The 26,399-nt window shown below is 38.4% G+C and overlaps 1 protein-coding gene across 1 annotated transcript in view; it reads right to left on the bottom strand.

Moving 5' to 3' along the window:
• The window catches only part of TENM3 (teneurin transmembrane protein 3), a 605,974-nt gene that overhangs the window by 411,647 nt on the left and 167,928 nt on the right, over positions 1-26,399 (bottom strand). The window contains 1 exon segment of the mRNA XM_035700253.2: positions 12,970-13,248. Within this exon segment, the coding sequence (XP_035556146.1) occupies positions 12,970-13,248 (279 nt within the window).

Here is a 26,399-nt window from a genome sequence, read left to right on the forward strand (position 1 = left end):
TGAAAATATTTCTTTTTAGTTATTAGCATTTTAGATCTCTCAAAAAACTACAAACCTAAATTTAGTATCTAAAAACTACTATTTACATAAGGTATTTCATAAATCTTTTTCTATTTCATTGCAAAGACCCAACAGCACAATTTTTTTATTGCTGTCTCATTGCCAAAATTTAAGTATAGTAGTACATATTTATTAGACTTTATGAAGCATCCCCTAATTAAATTAAATGACACTTACAAAGATGAAGTGTGTGAAGAAAATCACTTAAACTCCCTATGCCACAGACTACATTAAAGGAATTTTGACAGATTAAATGTAAATAAAAAGAAAAATATTTTTGAAAAGAAGAAAATACAAATGATAATTTGCTCTAGGGATAAAGTAAACATTTCGAAGCATATAAAAAGGGCACAAGTAAATAAGATAATTTAAAAGGTGTCTTAAAAAATTCTTTATATAAATAATATCTTAAAATCAAAGGAAAATATTTGCAAAAGATTGAGATCTAAATATTTCAAAAGAGACAAAGAATTGTTAAGATTTTTATTATATGAGAATACATTCAAGACAAAAAGTATATGGTACCTATATATATATCTTGTGCATCTTTTCCATCAGGCTGAGGATTAATGAAAGGAGATTTACCTCCTACTGCTAGCATCACTTTAAGTTTTTAATTTATTTAATAGGAGGCAGAGACTTGGTAGAAATGAATCTGCTACTCTGAGCTGGAGCAGATGCAGATTTTCTTGGCACCTAGCATCTCTAATAAAGAGTGAGGAGCTACTTAAGGCAGGCAGTGTCCTGCTAGACTGGGGACCTTACATTCAACACATGAAGTTGGCATCTCTATTCATCACTATCATGCAGCTTATAAGTATGTCTACAAGCAGAAGGTTTGCATTTAAGGAGGTGATTATATATATCAGGTCCTCCTACGCCCAAACCTGTCTCATCAAAGCAAGCAACATGCATACAAGGGGAAAAAGCAGTGTCAGTGCCCTAGTGTACTTGAATTCCAATTTTTCTTATGTCCCAGAATACCCATTTCTTCACTTATTCTAATAGAATGATGGACAAAGGACATGAGTTGGCAATTCACAAAAGAAACACGAACCGAACCGTACACACACATACATGAAAATATATTCAACCTATCAATCACGTGAATATAAATTACAACAGTAAGATATTATGTTTTATCCATCAAGTTGCCAAAATTTTAAAGCTCGGCAGCATTTGCTGTCAATGGCTTGTGGAAAAAGACACTTTTTTGTACTGCTGGTGGGAATGTAAATTGATACAAGGTTTTTTTTTTTTTTTGCAGGGCACTTTGACAGGGTATATCAAAAGCTTTAAATTGTACGTACCCTTTGGCTCTGACGTTTCACTTCCAAGGATTTATCCTAAAGTAATAATAGAATTAGGGGCAAGGATTTAGCTACCAGGATAGTTGCTACAACACAATTTATGATAGTCAAAATTCAAACAACCTACATGTCCAAAAGTGGTGGATATGTTGAACAAATTATGATAAGGCACAGCATGGAAAAATAGTATGATGTAGAAGAGTGTCTGATAACATGGGGAAGCTTAGGTCAAAACATAAATTGCAATTTTAATTTTTTAAAAAATAAACACGCAGGAAAGAATAGAAGTGTAAATGCCAAAATAGAAACTAGTGACTACTATCCATATGCTTCTCTGGATTAACCGACGAACACGTAATGCTGAGCAATTAAAATAGATACATTAAGGGCATGAATTTAAACACTCACAGTGTTTTATACCTTCTTTGATCTAAAGTTCTATTTTTATCACGTCTGTCAGAACCTATCAATTTTACTTAGGTTATTGAGACAGTACAGTGTAAACAATGATTGAATGCTTAACACATTCTGATGATTATCTGAAGGCTTAAACTTTTTAAATAGGTTCATTTAAACAACGAATAAACACCTATACGCCCATTTTGTACCCTACAATCCATACGGTGATACTTCAGTCACAGTAAATGAGACACAGTCCATTATAGGGGAATGTTTTCTACTTGTTTTCTGCAGCAACTGACATTTCATTCAAGCACTTTCAAATCCCCTAGGAATCTCCAGCTGCTGTATGTCAAAAATTTAAGATCTCTCTTTGTGAACTTTAACACCCCTATATAAACCAGTTGGAAGGGCAAGCCTATTTCCTACTGATTACTTGATATTAACCAATTAAAGGCAAATCAATTATTCAATTTAGTCTGAATAATCATTTCACAGAGTCACATTTTCCAAAATGCAATATGTAGATAACAACTACCACTCTGGCTTTTTTTAAAATATTTTATTTATTTATTTGAGAGAGTGAGAGAGCACAAGCAGGGAGAGCAACAGAGGGAGAGGAAGAAGCAAACTCCTCGCTGAGCAGGGAGCCCAATATGGGGCTCAATTCCAGGACCATGAGGTCACGACCTGAGCTGAAGGCAGATGCTAAACCGACTGAGCCACCCAGGCGCCCTTCACTCTGGCTTTTAATAGCAAATTTCATTTTTTTTAAAGACCTTATTTATTTATTCATGAGAGACACAGAGCGAGAGGCAGAGACACAAGCAGAGGGAGAAACAGGCTCTCTATGGGGAGCCCGATGCAGGACTCAATCCCAGGACCTGGGATCACAACCTGGGCCAAAAGCAGATACTCAACCGCTGAGCCACCAGGCATCCCTAATAGCATATTTCTATTTCTCTTGGACATATTACTTGTGATATGGTTATTTGGCCCCCTTTGTGGTTTATTTAAAATTGATGTTTGATAAGGCCTTGATATTATTCATTAATAATCAAATCTAGTTATATAATTTTACACTTATAAATATGCATTTTGTTTTTTAGCAAAGGAAGGGATAGGGAAAAGAAAGAAGTTACCCACGTATCTGGAGAACCACTGAGAATAATCCTGTTAGACACACTCCAAATTCAGTAACTCCCTATTTTCCATAGGACTCTGGATGTGGGAGTTTGTTTTTTTTTTCTTCTACAGTTTTATAGGACTATTTTGAAATAAAATACCAAATTTTTTAAATTTTTATTTATTTATGATAGTCACAGAGAGAGAGAGAGAGAGAGAGGCAGAGACATAGGCAGAGGGAGAAGCAGGCTCCATGCACCGGGAGCCCGACATGGGACTCGATCTTGGGTCTCCAGGATTGCGCCCTGGGCCAAAGGCAGGCGCCAAACCGCTGCGCCATCCAGGGATCCCCTAAAATACCAATTTTGAATAAGAATGTACTTTACCCCAAATCTTGTGATGACATGGAATTTCAATTCTATCAGATATCATCAACGACACTGATTTACTGTTTGCTATGATTTCAATGAATACAGATAGAATCTTACCTTTTTAAATTATAGCTTTTCTATAACAAACACTGAAATTATTATGTGCACAAATTTGTAAGATGAAAAGTACCTCAAAAGATAAAAAGTTTGGAGGGATTAAAAGTTACAGACTATTAATATCCCCTGATCTCCTCTCCTTTCTCCTTCTAGTTCCTGGATGGCTCCTTCTTTTTCCTTATAAAGATCCTGAAATGTCCTCCAAAAAAAAAAAAAAAATACCCCTCCCTGCCCTTGTAGGTCTTAGAAGTTATCAGCCTCCCTGCCTCCTGTCTTAGTTGAGCTTTGGAAGGAATAATCTACACTTGCTGGTGCCATGTTTTTGAGTTTTTTGTTCATCTCTCCACCCACAGCATCTGACCACCATGTCCCTCAGACAGAAATGAACAACTTCCTGTGCAAGTATCTTTGCATTTAACTTACTAGACTTTTGGAAGTTTAGACTCTGCTTCCTCTGACCTATCTCTCTTGTCTCCTGTGAACCTATCTCTCTTGTCTCTTGTCTCCTGATTTTCCTTTTGTTTCTAAGGAAGGGTCCCCTTTGTTTCTTCCATTGGACTTATTTTACACCCTCATATTAAATATTGGTGAACTCGGGATTTCACCTCAGTCCTCTTTTTGACTACTCATCCTATTTGCTTTTGGGCAGAGTTCTATTTAATTCCGCCCCATGGCTTTAACTACAATCATACAGATCATATGGCAAATGTTTTTCAACAAAATCTATTTAAATTTTTTATCACTATATAATTGCTTAATAGATTATTCAACTTTGATGTTCCCCACACACCTTAAATACAACCTGTTCTTGGCGGATTTACTAACTCTACCACAAACCTCCAACTTGAACTACATCATCACCTATATTATACCATTCTTCCATGTTTAGAGGTTCTTTTAAAATGTCTTTCTCTTATGGGAATCCCTGGGTGGCTCAGCAGTTCAGCACATGCCTTTGGCCCGGAGTGTGGTCCTGGAGTCTCGGGACTGAGTCCCACATCAGGCTCCCGGCATGGAGCCTGCTTCTCCCTCTGCCTATGTCTCTGCCCCCGCCCCTCTGTGTCTATCATGAATAAATAAATAAAGTCTTTAAAAAAAAAATGTCTTTCTCTTCCCTAACCCCAATGCAATGAATAAATTACTAACTCTTGTTTCTTTCTATTTGAATCCATCTTCTTCTTCTCCCCAGCTCTCGCCTTAAACTTATATTTTCTCACACGTTGATCATAGTACTATCTGATTGGCTGATTTGCTTTCGAGTTTGACCTACAAGTCCATGGTGTCTTTGCTCAGCAAACACTGTAGCTCCAGGTTCAGGCACTGGGTGAGGTGAGCACAGAGATACAATGATGAACAGGGCCATGCCCCTAGAGAGCCTATTGTGGGAAAGAGAGTCCACATTCCATACTGCTTTCAGAATGTTCTGTAAAATGCAAATAGGACTGCAATATTACTCTGCATGAAAATCCTTCAGAGCCTCTCCATTACCTACAGAAAAGAGTACAGGTTTCTCAGCATGGCCATGTGGCCCTTTGCAATATGGTTTGCAAAGTTGCTTATATTGCCTCAAATCATCACTCCCCTACCCACATCCTGTGTTCCAGGTACCAAACAGCTCATGGTTCTCAGAAGACTTTACACTTTCTCCTTTGCTGCTTTGTCTACATCTTGAATTTCTAGAAGTCCTTTAAGTTCCAATGCTACGTCCCTCTTCCTTTATGAAATATCCTCTCCTCTGCTGCCCCCAGTCTCTGTTGGCCACAATCTGCTCTGTGCTGACAACGGACTTCGCATATTGTGCTGTAATATCATTTACCACATTAAAATCCAATTACAGACTCTACTGACCTGTTTGCCTAGCTAGCTGATGAATCTCTAGAAGTCAGGGGCTACATCGCACTCATTTTTATTTTTCCAGCATCTGGTATGATACCCAGCATGTATTCTTCATTGAATGAAGACGTAGCTGATATACTAAATAAGAAATCAATTCAAAAAGTCACATCTAAACTTTATTCACTTTTCAGTTTCTCTGTGATGATATTTAAAGTCAAGGTACGACTGGTAAGGTGTTTTCATTGCCCTTTTCTCAAGTGTGTATGAGTTTGTATGAATTTTCATCTGCACTTAAGAAAGATTTTACATTTGGTTTATGTACAGTCTATTCATTATGGAAAATTATCCCAAGTCCACTGATAAATATAAAAACTTTCAATACAGTAAACCATCATTCAAACTACTCAGTAAATAATATATAAGATTTTCACATTTATACTTGTATGCATGTATCATGTTAATAAACAGAATTATTATGACTTGAGAAGAATATCCTTTAAATAGCACCAAAAAAAAGAAACCAAACCAAAAAAACCCTGTTAGCTTCTCTTCAAACACTTGAATACCCCCAGAATGGCAAATACTTAGGTTCTATGGCTCTAACACTTAATTTTTCTATTTCAGTGATAATTACATCGATAAACCTGATTCAGCATTCGTTGCTGTTCAATTCATTAATTAAAACAATTTTATTGCTACCACTGTGATTTTTCAAGGATTTCAAAAACACATTCAAAAATCAAAATAGCATACATCATCAGTTTTGATATGTGCATGGTATGCTTTACTTTGATTTCAACTCTACCATTAAGAGAATGTTTAGAATATAAAGAGAGATAGCATATACTCCATACTCCGTATACTTTGAACAGAAATACTTAGAACACAACTTGAATTTTTTAGAAATGGTAGTATTCATGTGAAAAGTAGCAACCTACCAAGAAGTTCCAAAAATCCTCTTAGGATGAGAAATACAAATGTATAGAAATACTTAAGTGATCACAACAAAGGCAGTGGACTTCGTAGTCTTCTTAATTCTAGTTTCATCATGCTAAATTTTTTTAAAAAGCTAATTTAAATCGTAGCTTACTGTGCTTGAGTGGCTTGTAACATATCCATGAAATAAATATTTCATTCTTAAATGACACATGAAAGCTTTTGTTAAGAGAATGGCAAGTTGCTATTAAGCCATAAATGTTTACAGAGCAAGGCAACGTAATTATTTTTATATATTTGAAACTATTTGACGGTATTCTGCAAAGCAGTGCTCTAATTCTGAGCTCAATTTAGTAAGCAAAAAAGACATATTGTTTTTGCTGGTTTTGACATCCCAGAGCACCTGAGACATAAAATATAATTTACAATGGTAGAGCATGCTGGAAGTGACCGTTACATGCCAGAAGAGAGCTCATAATGGAATTTATGTACATGTTATAGTTTAGTATGTGTAATAGAATCTCATAAAATTAGAGAAAACACTGACATATCATTAATTTCTTACAGCAACAGAATTCCATCTTCATTCTTACAATCAATTTCCAAAGGAGGCTGGAAGGTTCATGGATGAAGTTGAAGTAACAGAATGGAGAGAGGTGAACTACTGCACCTCCCTTCACATTATCTTCAGAAAACTCAAATATGCCCTTTGTGAAAAGAGTCAGAAGAGAAATGACATCCGTGTCGTTGCGGAGAGCATCACAACTACGTGACATACGGGATACTCCAACGCCACCAAAGAGTTTCTCCCAGACTACTCTAGAATTTAATTGCTAATAGAAGAGCTCCAAGTTCTTCCATTTCCCCGTCACCTACAAGCAGTCTCTCAGAGAGAGAAGAAGGTGCCCTGCTCGCTCTTTGAGAACAGATTCTACTTGGCCAGGCAATTTGGATTGCAAAATAGCTACAAGCTCTCTGTTGAGAGATGGGTTTTAAACATTATCACTGCAATAGTTCATCAGATTGGTTTAAGAAGCACACCTTTGTCCTTTTAAAGTCTCATGACTCAACTTTTAGACTTCAGCTAGCTATATAGAAAGTAGACTTTTATTTATTTTATTTTATTATTTTTTAAATTTTTATTTATTTATGATAGTCACACACAGAGAGAGAGAGAGAGAGAGAGAGAGAGAGAGGCAGAGACACCGGCAGAGGGAGAAGCAGGCTCCATGCACCGGGAGCCCGACGTGGGATTCGATCCCGGGTCTCCAGGATCGCGCCCTGGGCCAAAGGCAGGCGCTAAACCGCTGCGCCACCCAGGGATCCCGAAAGTAGACTTTTAAAACAGTATTTCAAAGGACAAGTAAATTGGTTCCTTGAAATGCTTTAGCCGTACAAAGCAAGTATCTATTATACCTCAAAATATTGCCCTTTACTGTTATACCCTCTTTGTCAGCCAAATTAGCCCTTAATAGTTTAGTATCATGCACAATTAGTGTGGCATTAGTGAGGTCCTACAACAGGTATATTGCTAAGACCCCAGGTGAGAAATAAAGTCTTCCAGGAATGATTTATTTTATCGTGTGAACTGATGAGCATCAGTTAAATTGCCTTTTAATTGACTGGCTGTCTAAGTAACATGCCTTTGAGGGAAACACTACTTTTGAAATTTCCTTTGGCCAGGAGGGGAAGGAGCATTCTAAAGTCTTTGAAGTCTACAGCCATCAGACTAATTATCAGCTCCATTCAATGTACATTCATTTAATTACAGTAAATTAAAAAGGATGTGGGGTTTGGGAGAAAAATAAAAGAGTCAATAAATGGTGACAGAAATTCCAGACTATGCAAATCATCAGTGCCTTTTCTGGAGATCACTAGCTCTCTCTCATCTTGCCACATGTACAAAACTAACAGCAGACAGAAGGAGAGTAAAAAGAGGTGGTGGGGTGGGGAGGAGGGGAGATCTGCCGTGGGCCAAAACTATGTAGGTACTTGATACTGTTTGACTTAATCTTCATCGCCACTTACAAAGGAGATATAATTTTCTGCTCTTTACAGATGATAAGAGCACACACTTATTTGGAACTCACTAGGTGCCAGGCACTGTTCTAAGCACATCATAGATCCGAACTCATTTAATCCTCACAACGACCCTATGAGGGCTGTATAGTATTATTTTCTCTATGTTACCCTTGTGGAAATTGCAGCACAGGAAGGTTAAGTAACTTGCCCAACGTCACACAGCTTGGAGATGGTGGGGCCCAGTCAAAGCCAGGTGACCTGCCCCCTACACCATGTTCTCAACCACTCCTCCCAGTGGGGGCTATTGGGGTCTGGAATCCCAGTGAGGCAGAAGAGGAGGGCTAGCTCCTCCCGGTCTGTCTCACTTCAAAGGTCATGGCTTAAAAAAAATAAAAATTAAAATTAAAAAATTAAAAAAGAAAAAAGAAAAAAAGGTCATGGCTTGGGAACAGGCCTAAGAGATTGTGGAGACAGGGACAGGGACAAGATGGGGACCTTCTGCAGAGGAGCATCCCACCTCTGGGATGCTGCCCACCTGTCCAAGAGTAGCAGGCAGAGGGAAAAGTTGGGAACTCGAGCTCTGGGTGATTGGTGATTCGGGAGCAGACAGCCTCAGCGGGTGAATGAAAGACTTACACCCCAATCAGTGTGATTCTACAGCCAGGCACCTGTCATGATGCCACAGCGCTGCGTGACAAAGGATGGTCTGCGTTATGGCTTCTTCTGGAAAAAGATGCACAAACAAACATTGTTAAGGCTTCAAGGTTGATGTCTCGAAAAGAAAACTCCTTTGTTTCTGACATTTAAATAGACACTTGGAACCGAGATCAGATTACTTGCAAAGCTGCAGAGCGGAAATTCAGCCAGGGGTCTTTTACCCCATACGTCAGAGACAGGAAAAACCCTTAAAACAATCCAGAGCACACTGGTAATTCTACCTTTGATTAGGGCGGCTCATCGGTTCATCTGGTAACCTCACAACAGCTTACCAGAACTGCGGCTCACTAGGTGGCCACAAACCCCTCCAGCATCTGCCCTGGAGCCTGGCAGCTGACTTAGCCTGATGAAGGCGACCGCAGCAAGCCCTGTGTCAAGAAGGGACTCCTCCCAGATTCCAGATCCCTAATTCGGACCACAACTAACATTTGGGATCCCATACGAAACTCAATATACTGGCAATTTCTTTCTTTCTTTTTTTTCTTTTTTTTTTTTTTTTTTTGCCTCAAAATGCTTTGTAACTTCAAATCCCCATGGTTGGTGAAGAGTTAGTTTTGCAAAAGGATAAATTTTATCACTTGTTTTGCATCTCTGCTAACACGCAGACGTGTGACATGGTCCGAATGTTCTTTTACTCTTGCAGGATGCTCGGGCCATCAAAATTTCATTAGCCTCACAGCAGTGCTAGCGCCTTCTAAACTTGAACTGTTGGCCTCTTTATCAATAAATAAATGAAACCTAATCCCTTTTAGTGACTAAACTCTTCTTTGAAGTTATAACTAGAACATCGGGCACTCAGCTTGCATAATTTTACAAATGTTGAATAAGTTTTTTTTTTTTTTTCTGGGGAAAACAGCCTTATCCACAGTTATTTCAAATGATGAAAACAGTCAACGAGAACTCCCATTCTAAACCGGATGAAAACAAGTCAGTGTCTGGTTCCTAAATTAGTTTCATTTTGGTGAGTTATTTCACACATGTCCTTCTTGTTTCGACCTAGAGGGTTATAATAGAACTTCCAAAGACTCATCTGAACCTAGTACAACAATGAATGATATTGGACAGTTAAAATAATGAAAGGCAAAGGAAAATATCACTGGAAAATCAATGGTCTTTCAAACTTAGAGCAATGAAAAATAACTGAGGATAGGATTGAATTATTTCAGTAATTTTAGATGAGAAATATTTGACTAGAAGTAGTCATGGTAAAAATATGTAATAATTTTGAAGCTATTGCTTAGAAAGATGTTAGAAGACCATATGTAGGATTATAAATTTTAGTTTTTCCTATAACTTAGCTTAAGAAAAACCATAGTTTTTTTATCAGAAAAAAAATCCTCAATATTCTTATCTCATTCCACAATTCAAAAGGTCCGCTAAATATCTCAGAAAATTATCCTTTCCCACCTCTTAATGCAATTATTTACTTTCAATGGACTCTTGCTCTTTCTGACTAATCACTGAAAATTCAGGACAAATAAACTAATCTGAATTTGTTCCTATGGAGGTAGATATTATATCTATGCGATAGCCAGTGTTCATTAAGAGGCCATATCTGTTTTATTTCGTCTCTTGCTTTCTTCCCTTAGCTGACCTCACTGGGAGTTCTTGGACCATCAAAAAAAAAAATTTTTTTTAAAAACAACCACAGCCAAACCTTGGGGAAAAGAGTAAACACAAGTTTAAGTCATCACTTGCCCAGCTCAACAAACATTGTTTTTGACACTTTATACTCTTAACTTGGCTGACCTGTTTACTCTCAACAAATGCTACCAAATGTTCTGAATTTCAAGGCAAGGCCCTTGACACCCTCTTCCTATCTCTGTTCATTCTGCTTTATAACCACCATCTGGAGAAAAGAAAGAGTATGCCTTTTCTTGCCTTGACATCACTCCATGACCAAGGTCTATGAGGTCCTGGGAGAGGCAAGGTCCTCCTCCAGGTAACAAGAATCTATGCAAATGGTGAGGGTCAGTGGTGGGAGACATTCAGTTTTCCTTTCCTCCTCCCTACCAGTTGGATATTTTATGCTGTTGACTATAAGTTAACAATTCGGTAAGTTTTAGATTTTCCTAAAAGAAAAAATAAATGGTGTGTGTTTGGGCATTCACTGTGAGATAGCTTTAGCAGATACACAATTTAAAAAATCATTAAATTAATTTATGTTTTACCACTACAGATGCAATCACAGGATACATGTGTTATTACAGAGGAGAAAGAGATACTATAGAGGGTGTGGGTAGAAAGAACATGCTGACCTGATTGAGAAAATATTTAATGGATACGAGTGTGGATCTGATGCAGATAATCAGAACTGGATGCATTATCTTGCTGCGTTCTACTCTTTTCTATAACTACCATAAATTTTATCATGTACTTTAGGGAAATGAAATACCGAGTGCTACATTTGAATATAACCATCATACCTGAAGATTTGGATAGACAGGAAACAAAGTTGATACCAAATTTTATGCATTTACGGCTAGTACCTTCTGAATTCACAATGAAAACTGATATAAATACAGGTTTTACTGAGGTGAATGGATAGGCTCAGGGAAATGCTGGCAGTCTGATTCGAGGACTCATTTTGTCAGAAAGAATTTGTTTCCTGTTTGGGGTTGGAATAAACCCAGTCTCCACCCAGAACTGACACTACCGGGAGGAGGGCAGGGGGTGGGGGTGAATGGGTGACGGGCACTGAGGGGGGCACTTGACGAGATGAGCACTGGGTGTTATTCTGTATGTTGGCAAATTGAACACCAATAAAAATAAATTTATTATAAAAAAAAAAAGAACTGACACTACCAAAATGAATACATCGAGTGCATATTAGCCATTGATCTTGATTGGTTTAATGCACTAACATTCTACATAAGAAAAGACACTGTTTTGGTTGGTTTAAATCAGACTTTTTTTTTTTCAGGAGTAGGAAGGAAATGGGTAATAATAGCAGGAAGCAATAGGTACCACTTCATACTGTGACTTAGCTAAAATTGAAAGCTGAATAGATCTGCTTTCGTATTGCAAAGCATAGCTGACAAAGTTGGTCAATAAATAATACAAATGAAATACTGTTGGTAAAACAACCATCTTTCTTTTCAAATGTCATGCAATTCTTCTATTTTAATTTTCTCCTTGCTTCTTGATGCATCACATACACATAGCATCAACAACTAGATTGAAGTAGCAAGTGCAATGTTACTATTAAATGTGAAGGAGAAATGTCCCTTTGTTGTCTGGTATGTTGGCACTGATGCTCCAATTCTTCTTTGAAGCAATACCGACTAAAAATTAAGTTTCCTTTTAAATCTATTATTGCATATAAATGAACTATTTTTATGGTCCTGCATTAGCTATAAGAAAAAAGTCCCAATAATTTATAAAGATCCCTTTCTTACAATATGTAATGCTGCTGTTTGGATATCCTAAAATCCAATTTTTTGCGTGTAGACTTAATTGCATAATAATGCAGTCCCCAAAGCACATCGAAAACCATACTCTCCCTGTTTACCAAAATTTCATTTGCTCTCATCAACTAGTAACTAGTTTAAAGCACGATCAAATTTGTTCTTCAATCACTTGAGCCCTGTTCATAAACTATTCTGGGTGCTCACTCATCCATTCTAAGATTCTGCAACTTCTTTGAGATATCTTCAAGAGGAATCTACAAAGACATCTTTGATTACAAGCTGGCTCTAGGGTAAACCTTATCACCACTTGCTTGGCTACTCCACAGAGGATAACAGGTGACATGGTCCAAGATAAGTAGAAGCTGATCTTTTTTTTTCCTGTACATAATTAAACTGTTTTTCAAAACTAAAGCTAACACATCATAGACTGCTTGCAGAATTTAACAATCTGATGTCGAATATTGATTTTTTTTTTCCAGGAAAAAAATGAATTATTCAAGGACATTTCTTGAATTCCTTTGCATTCAAATGAAAACAAAGGAAGCGGGAAGAAAGTCAGAGAAGGAAGAGTGGGAAGAAAGAAGAAAGGAAGAGAAGCATGCCCCCACAGTCAACTAAAACAGAAGCACTGAAGGCCAACATTATAGAGCAAAAAATGGCACTTACCGTTCTCACTGTCCGACTTGTTTTCATGCTCTGTATCTGTCAGTGTGAGGGCCGAGTTGGACCGACTTGAAAGGCAGGAGCTGCGGCCTGATTTGACCCCCCTGCCCCAAAGTCTCATGGCGTGCTCTGGGGACATCACTGCTTCATTTTCAGTATCAGCATCGGACCCTGCACTGATAGAATAACCTCTGTGGGGGAGCCCCATTTCCGCACAAAATGCCAGTCCTCTTCGAGTTGCTGGTTCACAAACTCCTAACTGCCTTAGGGTAAAATTCTGTCCTAATTAGGGGGAAAAAGAGATAACAACTAGTGAGTATATGTTTCAGTTTTCTTGTGTTTTGTTTTCAAAGAAATCTCCCTAAAAAAAAAAAAGCAAAAACAGAAACAAAAACACACAAGCATTCCAGTTTCCCAGGTAGCAGCACCAGATGTTTACACGGGCACTGCATGGCATAGGGTCGAGTGGGTGCCAGAGGGGAGTGGGAGGCTCCCCCACTGACTTCCCACACCCCGCTTAGAGCCCCTCTGTCAACCACTTGAGCCCATAAGCACCTCCAGAGAGAGGGGCAAGCCGAGGAGCACAGGCCATGACAACTCAACCCAGAGAAAGGACTTGTCATCAGGGATGGGATTTTGTTTGGCAACTTGGGAAGCAATGGAAACTGTCAGAGTTCTTTCCCATGTCTTGGCTCTAGTCCTAAATGATGGGATTTTTCCCACCCAGATGTCACTTCTTTGGAAGACAAGAGAGAGTAAGTTACGCGGTATGTAGGGGTTTGGTCAGTTTTTATTACATCTGCCCACCTCAAGTTAGCAACCAGTGTAAACATATGTCGTGTGTGTGTGTGTGTGTGTGTGTGCATACGTTCACTATGTCTTGGAGTGTAACGTCTGTAAAATTTGCAAATCTCTGACTTTCTAGACATTCTGCTTTAATAAACACCTGGAAACATCTATATTGATCAGAGTAAACCAATTTTTGCAAATAAAGCTCACTATGAAAATAAAGCGGGAGTAATATGTATTTAAAAATTAATGATAATCAAGTTCCCTGAAAATCAAGTTCCCTGAAAAATAAATGCCTGTGAACCCTGCAGGCCTTTACTAATAAATCGAGCATAATAAAACTTATGGCATGGCAATAACTTCAAGCAAAAAATGTTTAAATTAGGTGACACTTTAAAATGACTGCTCTTATTAATGACTTTGCCAATCATGTGCCTATTCTTGAAATTTCACATGTTTTATGATACTATAGATGAGAAGAGAGAGAAATATGTTTGCTTGTAGGATGCAGATATATTGGCTCTTCCATTTCTTGTCGCTTGTTGGCATGATAGAGTCTGAGATTTAGGTACCGACCAGAATCAAAATACATGTAAAGAATAACCGTACACAAAGACTGATTTAAATGCTGCCACATAATATCAACCTTTTAAGAATATGAAGCATTTATATCACTCACAGTTTTCATTTTCCTACTTCTATCTCTTCAATCTACGAACATTTTAAACGTAATTGGCTGGTGTGAGAAATAACATACGTTATATTCTTAAAAAAGAGGATGCCATAAATTATCTGTGATAAAACAATAACATGTGGAATCTTCTAGGAAATGAGTCAAACATAATGCACAATATAGTATATACTTGGTTGTCAAGATATCAGTAGCCTCCAGGTCTCAGCACATTTTAACTGGTGTGGTTAATTGCTTTATTGCTGTGGTCATATCAGAAGTTGGAATCAGCTTTATCTTGGTCAGACTTCCAAATGGGTTCTGACAATGACACTCATAAATAATGAAAATCTGTTGCTACAATTAGCTACAAATCAAACTCCTTATCAGAGAGATTTGAATAAGTATCTGAACCAAAAAAAAAAAAAATAAGTCAGAAAAAAAAAAAAAGAAGGAAAGGAAAAAAGAGCCCGTGGAACAGTGAAAAAGTGGGCAAGTTGGATGAATCAAGGCACAGTATTGTCCGTAGTTTTTAAATAATTAGTGTAGTTTGTATTTTACGAGAGTAAACCCCAAAAAGGTCACTGTCACGGACGGTTAATGGGACAGTCGTAGAAGAAGCGACTCACTGTTATTTCTACATCACATTTCAAACAGGGAGACAGAAGAACAGAGTCTAAAATGATTACATGTTACTGTTACACGTGTTGATTTTTCAAAATAAGAATAAAACATAATTTTTAAAAAAGATTTTATTTATTCATGAGAGACACAGAGAGAGGCAGAGACACAGGCAGAGGGGGAAGCAGGTTCCGATGTGGGACTCGATCCCAGGACCCCAGGATCACGACCTGAGCCGAAAGCAGATGCTCAACCACGGAGCCACTCAGGTGCCCCCACAAAATAATTTTTAAAGGGTGAAAATGGATGATAAGACTGCATCTTCCCTCTGCTTAGGAGGTGCCCATTGGAGGATAGAGATGAGAGAGAGGTTAAAAGCAGTTAAAAACTCCTTTCTAATCTCTGAAATGCAACTGAAAACATTTTCCACATTATTGACTTTTCACACTGTTAACATCTTGATGCAAAAATCTATGAGGTGGAGGAAAGCAGAAAGCTATCTTTAGTATTTGTTATCCAGGTATGTAAACACAGCTCGCTTGGCAAATAAATATCCAAGACACCATCCCTATGAACGAGATGTGGATCCTGGGCTCCTTCAACATCTGACCCTCTGAAATCAATGCCTCACAATAATTCAAAACTCTCACAGGCTCTTTCTGAAATGCAAGCTGGAAAGCAAGCAGGAGCAGAAGAACCCCTGTCGGACTGCCTTCCTGAATTAAAAGGTCTGCTTTCATTTCCTCTAGGAAAGGATGCTAATCCTGACCCTATGTTGACCTATGCTGAAGCCACTTGCTCTGTTCAAGTCACTCTACTCTTCTATTTTTATCATCTCTCAGGGCTCTTGTGACTTGGTTGAAGAGATGCTTTATGTAAATGTGACTAGCATACAGTAAGGCTAAGCGGGAATGGCTTAAAAAATAAACACCTGGACGCATGTTAATGAACAGTCATAGAGAAATGTATAATTTGGTGGTAAATTTCCAAATAATTTTAGAGCAGTCACACCATCCCCAAGGCTGACTTTTCCTTCTCCTTTATTTATAAATCTCTCTGGCCCAGACCTGCCTCAGAGCTTCAGGCTCCATTGTTATCAATTCCCCTCTTTGGTTAAGGATTCTTGCTTGTGGGATCCCTTGTTTTCATGCAAACACCCCTGGGGAGACCTAGTGATCAAACGGGAGTAAATTGGTTCTAGCCGGGTTATTTCCCACAATCTAGCAGTGTTAGCAAGATGGGCCATGCTTATGGAAAACATATGCCGTTTTGACAAATGGAGGAAAGATGGAGAGATGGAAGGTTCCTGACTCAGGGAAGAGAGACAGCTGGCAGAGGTGTCATGGGGATGGGAGGCTCTGGCTGGGTGACATGGTTCTGGAGGGCTGGAGGGCAACGTAGAAGAGCGCAAAGAGAAAGGCAGAGAAGATGCTTCTGGAAGCAGCTAAAAACTTGACCATCTTGCTTTGGCTTCAAGGGACATAAAAGACATAAGGATACACTTATTCTTATTTTCCAGGGTTTCTTCAGATTGTGTTCTTTGCAATGGTTCTAACAACATGACCGTAATGTCCTTCTTCACCTTTTAGAGTCTTTACATTAATTTTATTTGGCTGAAACTAGTGAAATAAGTATTTACCTCCTGCACATTGAATTTTGGTAACCTTGACCAGCAGGGCCTACACAGAGTTTCCCATTACAATTTGAAGCAGTACCAAAACAATAAATTGCAGCAAGAATAAAGTATACCTGAGAATGAGATTCGTTGTGATTAAAAGGCAAGGTTAGCTTGGATTGGATTAGGCATTTGTGTTTTATGACACTCATAAATTCGAAAATCTATTTTTAAAAACTGAATAAATACCACATAGGCAGGTTGTATTATTATTATTATTATTTTTTAAAGTTCACATTTTGAAAGAGTGACTGAAGGTCTGTGACGAAGCGGACAGGACCAGGTAAGAACCACTGTTGCAGGTGAAGTCAGCACACGGCAAAAGCTACCCCTTCAGTAAAAGCAAGGCCCTGGAGAAAGAGCTTAGCTACTTGGCCTTCTTCTCACATAGCATCTATAACCCAGTCAGAGAAGGAAGCGATTTTTCCAAGCTGCATTGCCAAGTGATGTTCAGCAGTAAGCGAGACATCTACTATCTCTGTGTGAGTTGAAAAGAAACAGGCTGTACAATTGGGTGGTCCAGTTCTGAACTCACGGTATTCTCCTTCCCTCCAGAATCTAGATCTCTCTAATGCCTAGGTTTTGCTTTCTCTCTCTCTCTCTCTCTCCCTTGTTTAAAAAAATAAAAATAAAACCCCACAAAAAAATAGCTTTATTGGGACACAACTCATAAACCATATATTGGATCCATTTAAAATGTGCAATTCAATGCTTTTTAGTATCTGTCTTGTGTTGTGTAAGGATCAACACAATCAATGTTAGAACATGTTTATCACCCCCTCAAAGAAGCCTTGGTACCAATTATCAGCCACTTCCCATTGTTCCCCTTATCTGTTCCTCCTCACCCTAGCCCTAGGCAACCACCCATCCATTCTCTCTCACTACAGATTTGTCTATTCTGAACATTTCAAATAAAAGAAACCCTACAATATGGACTTTTGTGACGGGCTTCTTTCACTTAGCATAATGCTTTCAAGGTTCATTCCCGTCGCAGTATATGTCAAGACGTCATTGTTATGGTCAAATAGTATTCCATCGTATGGAATATCTATAGCAGGGAAACACTCGGCATGTCTGACTCCATGTCGCTTCTATTTCTCTTGCTGCTGTTGTCCTAAAGGTTAAAAACTTCTGCTCAGCATGGCATGCAGCTAAGATTTACAAACATTGCTTTTTACCCCAAATCTACCCCTGAGGAGATGAAGAAGTAGCCAGAGTGGTCATCGTCCCAAGTCCTCAAGATTGAGGAATGATCATAACTCAGGGGGAGTTGAATATGAACCCGATAGGGTTAATGAGGTTAAAACTAGCAGAGAGTTTAAAACTGGTTCTTCAGAGAGCTGTTTCCCCTAATCAGTGATGGTGTCTTTCAGACCCCACTAACAAACTCACTGGCTGTCTCTGCAGAAGCCTGGACTCAAAGTCAACTCATATGGTTCCAGCCTAGAAATGAACAAGGCCATACATTCCTCACCCAGGGATAACGGGCCCAAGACCCCATCCGGCACATCCCAGCTCTCAGAGCATGCCCATTGACCCTTCTCCCTGTCCTAAGATAACCTCTGGAGATGAGGGGCTGATTCCGCCTCATTCTGAGGTTAAGTCTCCATCCTCAAAATGAACAAGGGACATATATGATATTTATGTTTCCTCAATGTGCACGCTCTGTCTTTCTTCACAGATAATCTTTAGTTCTCCCGCTGTCCTTTTTCATCAATATATATTATGTAATCTCAACTCCAATGATTATAAAAAACTTCTTCTGTCCCCCTTTGAGGAAGCAGATTCTGGCTTGCCCTCCCGTCTCCTCTGATGCCTCCTGAATAGACCGGTTCCTTGCTGTATATCCAACGTCTCAGTGATTGGCTTTGCTGCACACCTGGCAGGTGGACTTGGGTTCAGTGATGTATCCATGCATCAGTTAATGACATTTGAGGTGTTTCTACTTTTTGGTTATTATGAAATGCTGCTATGAACATTCATGTACAAATTTCTGTCGATAAACATCTTTGTTTTTCCTGCATCTAGACCTGTGAGAGGCATTGCCAGGTCATATGGCAGCTCTACGTGTAACCTTTGGATGACCTGCCGGAGTGTTTTCCACAACGGCTGCACCATTTTACATTCCCACCAGCAGCGTGTGAGGGTTCCCATCGCTGCACAGCCTCACCAGACTTGTTATTATCTGTAGATTCTCATACCACACTGCAGGCCAGTTCCTCGTGCTGCAAGTTTGCAACGGGGAATTGGAATGTAGGTCAGCGGTATTGAAATTTGGGAGGACAAACTAAGAATTGTTGTTCCTTTAAAACAAAGTCGATTCTGCGGGCCTGCTATGTGAATTCATTATAATTTTATGCCATTATTTTTTTTCTTTGCTTTCTGTTATGCTGATTTATTCTCTGAAAAGGTTTTTCCGTTGAAATGAAAACTGCTCTTTAGCTCAGAAAGTCTATCTTTGAGACGACAATCACCTGATCTTAAACATGCATGTGCAAATGATGATTACTATGGCACTGTTGCAAAAATTAAAATAACTGGAATGCTTACCAGAAAGGGAATGGCTGAATACATTATGTAGCCCCTGCGATGGAACACTATGTGGCTAGCATAAACAGTGAGTTTGGACCTGTATCTTTGGATCTGGAGGGAAGCCATTATATATATTTTAAGCAAAAAAAACCCCACAAGTTGCAGAATGGTGTGTACAGTCTGATCCCATTTTTGGAAACTAAGAGAGAGAACCAACAGATTATGTGAGTGCTTATGGTTCTAAGTGTGAATAAAGGTGAGGGGAAGACGAGAAAACTGTCGTGATGATCATTTAGAAGGAACTGTAAGTGAAGGAAATTAGTGACTTTCTATCTTATACTTTTGAATTTTTGCTTTGCATGATAATTTTCTTAATTTAAAAAAACATAATAAAGAAAGGCTATTTCCTTTTAAAGAAGAACATATATATATTTATTTGCTCTTTAGTAGCCCCTATTCAATAATTAGAATTTTAATTTATTAGGTTGTCTCGGAGAAGCTGGGCTTTAAAAATCCTTCCTCGGAATCCTTGGGTGGCTCAGCGGTTTGGCTCCTGCCTTCGGCCCAGAGCATAACCCCGGAGTCCCAGGATCGAGTTCCACATCAGGCTCCCTGCGTGGAGCCTGCTTCTCCCTCTGTGTCTCTGCCTCTCTCTGTCTCTCATGAATGAATACATAAAATCTTAAAAAAAAAATCTTTCCTCGTTGATTGCAAAGGAGTGAAGTTATGTGAGACATGTTGGAGCAATATTTGCCTCTGGTTTCATTTCTGCCCTTTCTTTCAACATACAAAGAGAATCCTCCTCCATTTCTCCTATAGTAACAACGCCCAAGACTGAGTTTGGGAAGTGGAGAGAAGAATCAATATACACTTAATACACAGGAATAAAATAACCTGTTCATTGTCTTTAAATGTTTTCCTTGGTTGCTGTGAGTTTGGATGGGTTCTCCCTTCCCAGACACAGAGTGACATTCCTCCCAGGGTTGAGTAAAACCCCAAACTACAAATTGGGCAAATATTTCTTACTCGATGCTTGCGGAATTAATGTCCCCACCCTCTTATCCGGAGTTCCCACTTTTGCTGAGTTTGCAAAATGATAAGAAGATCGCACAACAATAGAAATGTATGTAACTTTTCCCCCTTTGATACCTACTGCATATTTTATGGGACGATCCAAACGCTTTCAACTTCTTAAGCTAAATTTGTCACCGTCTGAACAGAATACCCACCCTCGAACATGCAGGAGAAATGCCAGCGATGGTATAAATCTTCACTTATAAGGCCCTACACACAAGTACATTTTAAGAATTAACTTGAAATCCCACTAAATACCCTAACTGCCCCATCCCACATTACGCTGTATGTAAAATGCAAATACCTTTAACTGCTTGCTCACCTTATCTGTCAATAGGATATTAAGATCATAACCACAGACTGATAATCTCAAGTTCTCAGAAGATAGAGAACATGACATGACCACTGGATGCTATAATCATAATCTGGTTTATTAATCAAAACAGGAGTCTAATGGAGGCCATTGCAGGTTGTCCCAACCCCATTCGTCCTGGACTCCGCTGACAAGGGCACCTGTCTGTCCCAATGAACAGGAACCAGAGGCAACACGGTGAACTTAGTGAGAAGCGTGGGAAGGGAACACCCCAAGTAGGTGTGCAGGCGGAGAAAGCTAGGTTAGAATGAATGACCCAGAGAACACACATTTTCTTCAGGAGAAGATCTGTGATGCTCCAGGGAAGAGTCGAAGGCCTGGTGGCTCAAATCAGAAATGTCTGCTGACTTCCAAGGAAAGAGCATCTTGGTAAGCATGAATCAGGAAGGATTTACATACCCAACCACAAAACGGTGCCACTTTGCCATCAGCAACCATTGGTAATTCGAGGAGTAACTTGACAACAGGTTTTTCTCAAGGGTGTTCTGAAATGAACTTGCTTCTTATTTGCACGCAGTGATTATTTCTTTAGAACAATCCAAGGCCCAGCGATGATAACATGGCTACCACATATCTGCTGGTGTCTGAGTCAAACTGCGGTGGGTATTGGTATAAATATGCATACACGGCCGAGCATGAAGCAGCAGGTGTTTAATAATTGTGACTGAAGCCGCACCATGGTGATTCACTACGTGGAACCCAAACTGGCAATGGGGTGAGGAGCGGATACAAATTTAGCAGGAAGCTGGGGGGTAAGACATCAGACCAATAAAGGCCGAGGCAGGGGGAAAGGATTACCCCCACTGTGTCCGGAGGAGGCCTATAAGCTACATCTATCTACTCACACCTTCTGGTAGGTAATCTACAAAGCAGGTTGGCCGCCAAGCCTGAAAGAAGCCCTCTGCCTCCCTAACTGGCCCAAATTAGTTAACAATCAGTTAGGCAGGGGAGCTAAGAGAGGGAGCTCAGAGGAAAACATGAACGTGAAGTGATGATAAACTGGAGCTATTTAACTTGTGTCTTTAAGTACAGAAAATGTAAGGTTGAGTAAACATGACCATCTAAATCCTTTAATCCCGCCGCTGACATTTATAGTGACTGAGAAGGATTAATCATTTTGATCTCTAAATGAATCATTTTAAGTAGTTAATATTTAAAAGTAATAAACTTCGGAGTTGCGGTAATTAGTCTGGTGGATCTGATTAATGCTTTGGGTTTTTGTCTTTCTTTATAAAATCCTAGTCTCACAAAGAAAAAGTTTTCTCGGCACCAGTAAGTATTTCAGAAGTATTTCAGAAAAAGGGTTTCGGATTCCTTTCATTTTTCTATGATGACAGAGGTGAGGGGGAACACTGGGGAAATGAAAAGTTTGGGGTATAACTGGAAATTCATAGCAGCATTAAGTGCTGAATGGTAAGACCATATGGTCATATTTCTTTTGAAGTCTAGGATCAGTTCCCATTATTCACTATAATGGCATCCAAGACTAAACTAAATCTCAGTCTTTAAAATTAAAAGCATTTTGCTCTTGGCTCTCACATCTTCCTCTTCACAATTTCCAGCATGCTGGAATGTTTAATATATTTTCATAATGCAAAAAACACAAATAAATAAAACAAAAATAAGAGGAGTAAGAACAAAACCCAATGTATTCCATTCCACTTCCGAAGCAGGATAAAATGGTACAGAAAGACACATAATAGGGATTGTAAAGGCACTGTTAATACTATTTTTACGTCTGTCCAATTCTGTCGGTGACATTCTAAAATGATACGTACAATCTTCATGTTCTACATCGAAGGAATGTGAATCTAATTCTTTTGACCTCATCGGAATATACAGCGTAGAGAAAGATTCTGAAATTATTTCTCATTTTAGTAATATTCTAGCAACAAAACTGTCACCTCCCCCCACCCCCCAACCCCGTAAAAATGGACCTTCCTCTATTTGGATATTGATTTAAAAAATATTAAAGGCACAGTCCCACCTCTTTGCCACCAACTCTTCATTCCCTCCCTCAGCACAATCCTGGATATGTTGTGGATGCTATTTTCCTAATGGGCCAAATGTCTTTATCCAGCAAAACATTATAGTGCAATGCCAGCAGAAGTTGTTTTTAAGAGGATTGTGGTTATGGTTCAGTTGAGACAATGTGCCTCTGCCCAGCACCAAATGAAATCTCACCCTGGCTGAAGCTGGATGAAAGGAGCAATATAAACCCTAAACTTTCCATATTCAGCTACATGTGCAGCCTGCCCGCTTGCTTGCTTGCTTTCACACTCTCTCTCTCTCTCACTAATTCTATGAATAGATTTTTGTTGTATTTACCACCTTTATAAACATTTTTGAGTAAAATTTTGAGTAAAGCAAATCATAAACTGTTTTTTTTTTTTTTTTTTTAAGTTCTTCCTAAGCCCAAACTTCACAATCGTATAGAAAGTCCTCACTTTAAGAAAGTGAGTATTGTGTTCAGAAGTTGATAGGGATCGCATAGTTGACCTCTGAACAACACAGGTTTGAACTGCTTGGGGTCCACTTATATGTGGATTTTTTCTGGTATGGTGTAGTGGTAAAAATGTATTTTCTCTTCTTTATGATTTTCTTAGAGATGGTTTCTTTTCTCTAGCTTACTTTATTAAGAATACAGAATATAATACATATAACATGCAAACATACAAGTATATGTTAACCGACTACATTCCCAGTAAGGCTTCTGGTCAACCAGAAGCTTCTAGTCTATCAGTAGTTAAGTTCTGGAGGAGTCAAAAGTTAATACGAGGATTCTCAATTGTGTGGGGTGTCAATGTCCCCAACACCCACATTGTTCAAGAGTCAAGTGGGTATATTTTTCCGTGAAAACAATACATAGGAAACCATGACGGAACACGTAAGTCTATTAAGTTATCTGTACCTGAGGAACTGTAACCGCCTAATACAGCATGATATCAAGCTAAGGAGGCTGTCTCCTTGAAAAAAAATGTGTTCAGAATTCCAACAGGGAAAACCTCTCACCACCATTGCTCCTTCCATTAATTTTCTGCTTTTCAAGGTGGGAGGAATTCCCCAAGCAAACCACTGGTGGTCACGTGGTACACCAATGCTCAGTGACAGAAGCCAGGATGTGAGCCGTGTCCTGGGGATGCAGGAGCTAGGATTAGCTACTGCCCCTCTCAGACTAACAGGAAAACAGATCACCTTTCCATGTGTTTACTGACCACTTGAGTTTGCTCTTCTGCGAAATGTTTATTCATGGCATTTCCCACTGGATTGCTTGTCTTTCTGTTTTCAATTTGTAAAAGTTACTCTTAGTATATTATATATACACAGAGCCCTTATATCTGTCATATGAACTGTAATCATCAGTCCCAATATAATCATGTTGTTTATGGTGTTTTTAACTTACATATAGAAGGTTTTAAATAAAAATTAATCATTTAAGCTTTTTTTCCACCTGGGTTTTCTGTTTCCATTAGAATGGTCTCCTCTATTCCCAGGGTGTACATGTAGTCTCTGGGGCGGGCTGTGTGGATTCACAACCACATTTTCCTTGCTTTCCTCTGTTATAAAAGCTGGAAAGCGCAAATAGTAAATGTTCCTTCTTCTCATGCAGCTAAGCGTAGCCAAGTATAACAGTTCTGAAAAAAGAGATGTAGGAAGACGTCTCTGGGGAGTAAAAGGAAACAGTCCAGAGCAGAGAAGGCCTTCTCACCTTTGCTTTTATTCTGTTTCAGCCAGAAATATGAAAATGCAGCATACATCTGGGGATCCATGGGACAGAGGCCACATGCTAAGGATGGCAGAGCAAACGAGAAAGAAATCTGGGCATTGAGGGCATCTTCGGACACTGAACAGTCTACCTCTGGACTTCTTGTTTTGTAAGGAAATCACTGGTAGACGCTGAAGCCGTTGTTTAGGGACCTTCCCACTCCTCATGGATCAAGTCATTCCCACTTTATTCCGTCTTTCAAATTAGCTTCGAGAATTCTTTTTTGCTTTACTTTTTACATTTGTCTTTAATCCATCTTAACTTATTTTTGAATATGCTGAGAGATTTGGGTCCAATTTCATATTCTTCCAGATGGATAACCAGTTGTGCCAGCACCATTTATCAAATCCCACTGAATAGAAAAACCATTTTCTGTTTTATGCTAAATTTCCCTATATACTAGGATCTATTTCTGAAATTTTTAGTCTATTGCACTGATTGACTTGTCTTTATTTATGCCAATATCATAGAGATGTGATTACATTGGCTTCATGGTGTTTTTAAAAAGATGTGCGGTAAGGCCATTTTATCCTCATTATTTGCCTTTTAAATATATTTTTTGGCTACTTTCAGATTTATTCCTCCATGTGAACTTTAAGACCCCCTGTTCTCCAATTAAAAATAAACCCTGACTTCCACACATTTATTTTGGGAGAAGTGATATTCTTATGATATCAGTCTTCCTATCTAAAAACATTGACTGTCTTCCCATTTATTCAGACCCTGTTTTATGTCTTCCAATAACATTTTATAGATTCCTTCATATTAGGTCCCATACGACTCTTATAAAATTTATTCCAAAGAGTTTTATAGTGTTTGTTGCTATTAGAATAGGACACTTTTTTCTGACTTCTAAATCTAGCCAATTATTACTTAATAATTACTTTAAAATAGTATTTAACATACATCAGGCATTATCCTAAGCAGTTTACATATATTAACTCATTTCATTCTCAACATTATTGATGGAAAACTAAAGGAAATTCTACAATAAAAGAGATCTGAAGCACAGAGAAATTAAGTAATTGGCCCAAGCAAGTTGCTTGGCCAAGATAAGGCACTTGCCACTCAGCTAATGAACAGCAGATCTGGGACTCAAACACAGATCACCTGGATTTAGAATCTATACTTGTAACAAAGCTACATTACCTACAATGCCTATATATTTATCTTGTATTCATCCAAGGTCCACTTTATTTCAAAAATTTTTTTGAACTTCTAGAGACACATAGTTTTTGTATGTATACAATTGATGTATAATTAATATAAAAGCTAATTTTAACTTTTTCCAACATATAAATCAATTACTTAATGTTCTTTTCTTACTTCAATTGCTAAAACATCAAAAACAATTTTGAATACAATTTTGAATATTAATTGTTGGAGAGTAGATGAGCCTTTCTTGTGTTCATGATTTTAGTTCAAATGGTCCTAGGATCTCACCAATTAGAATACTGTTTAATTTTTTTAATTGATCATCTTATATATGACTAAGATATTTAAATGTGTTTTATTCTTGTTTTACTTAGTGAGTTTTAGTTTAATAAGGAATGGTTTCTAAATTTTATCCCAAACCTTTTCATCATTTATTGATAAGATCATGTTTTCCTACTTTGATTTATTAACCTAATTATGTTAATAGACTTCCTAACATTGAAAAATCCTCACATTATACCAAGGATTAGGGACTCACTCGGTTATTAATTTGGCCTAGCCTATTATCCTTTTTATACATTGCTAGGTTCTTACATGCAAATAGTTATTTAGACTACTTTTTACACATATATTGAGAAGTAATTTTGATCCAGACAGCCTCTTTAGTGTAGTATCTTACTCAAGCTAGTATTAAGGTTATTGAAGTTATGCCAGCTTCATAATATGAATTTGAGTACTTTCCATCTTTTGCGTGTGTATGTGTGGTGTTAAATAGCTT

The sequence above is a fragment of the Canis lupus genome, chromosome 16 (genome assembly GCF_003254725.2).
Source record: "Canis lupus dingo isolate Sandy chromosome 16, ASM325472v2, whole genome shotgun sequence".
Classification (NCBI taxonomy): Eukaryota; Metazoa; Chordata; class Mammalia; order Carnivora; family Canidae; genus Canis; species Canis lupus.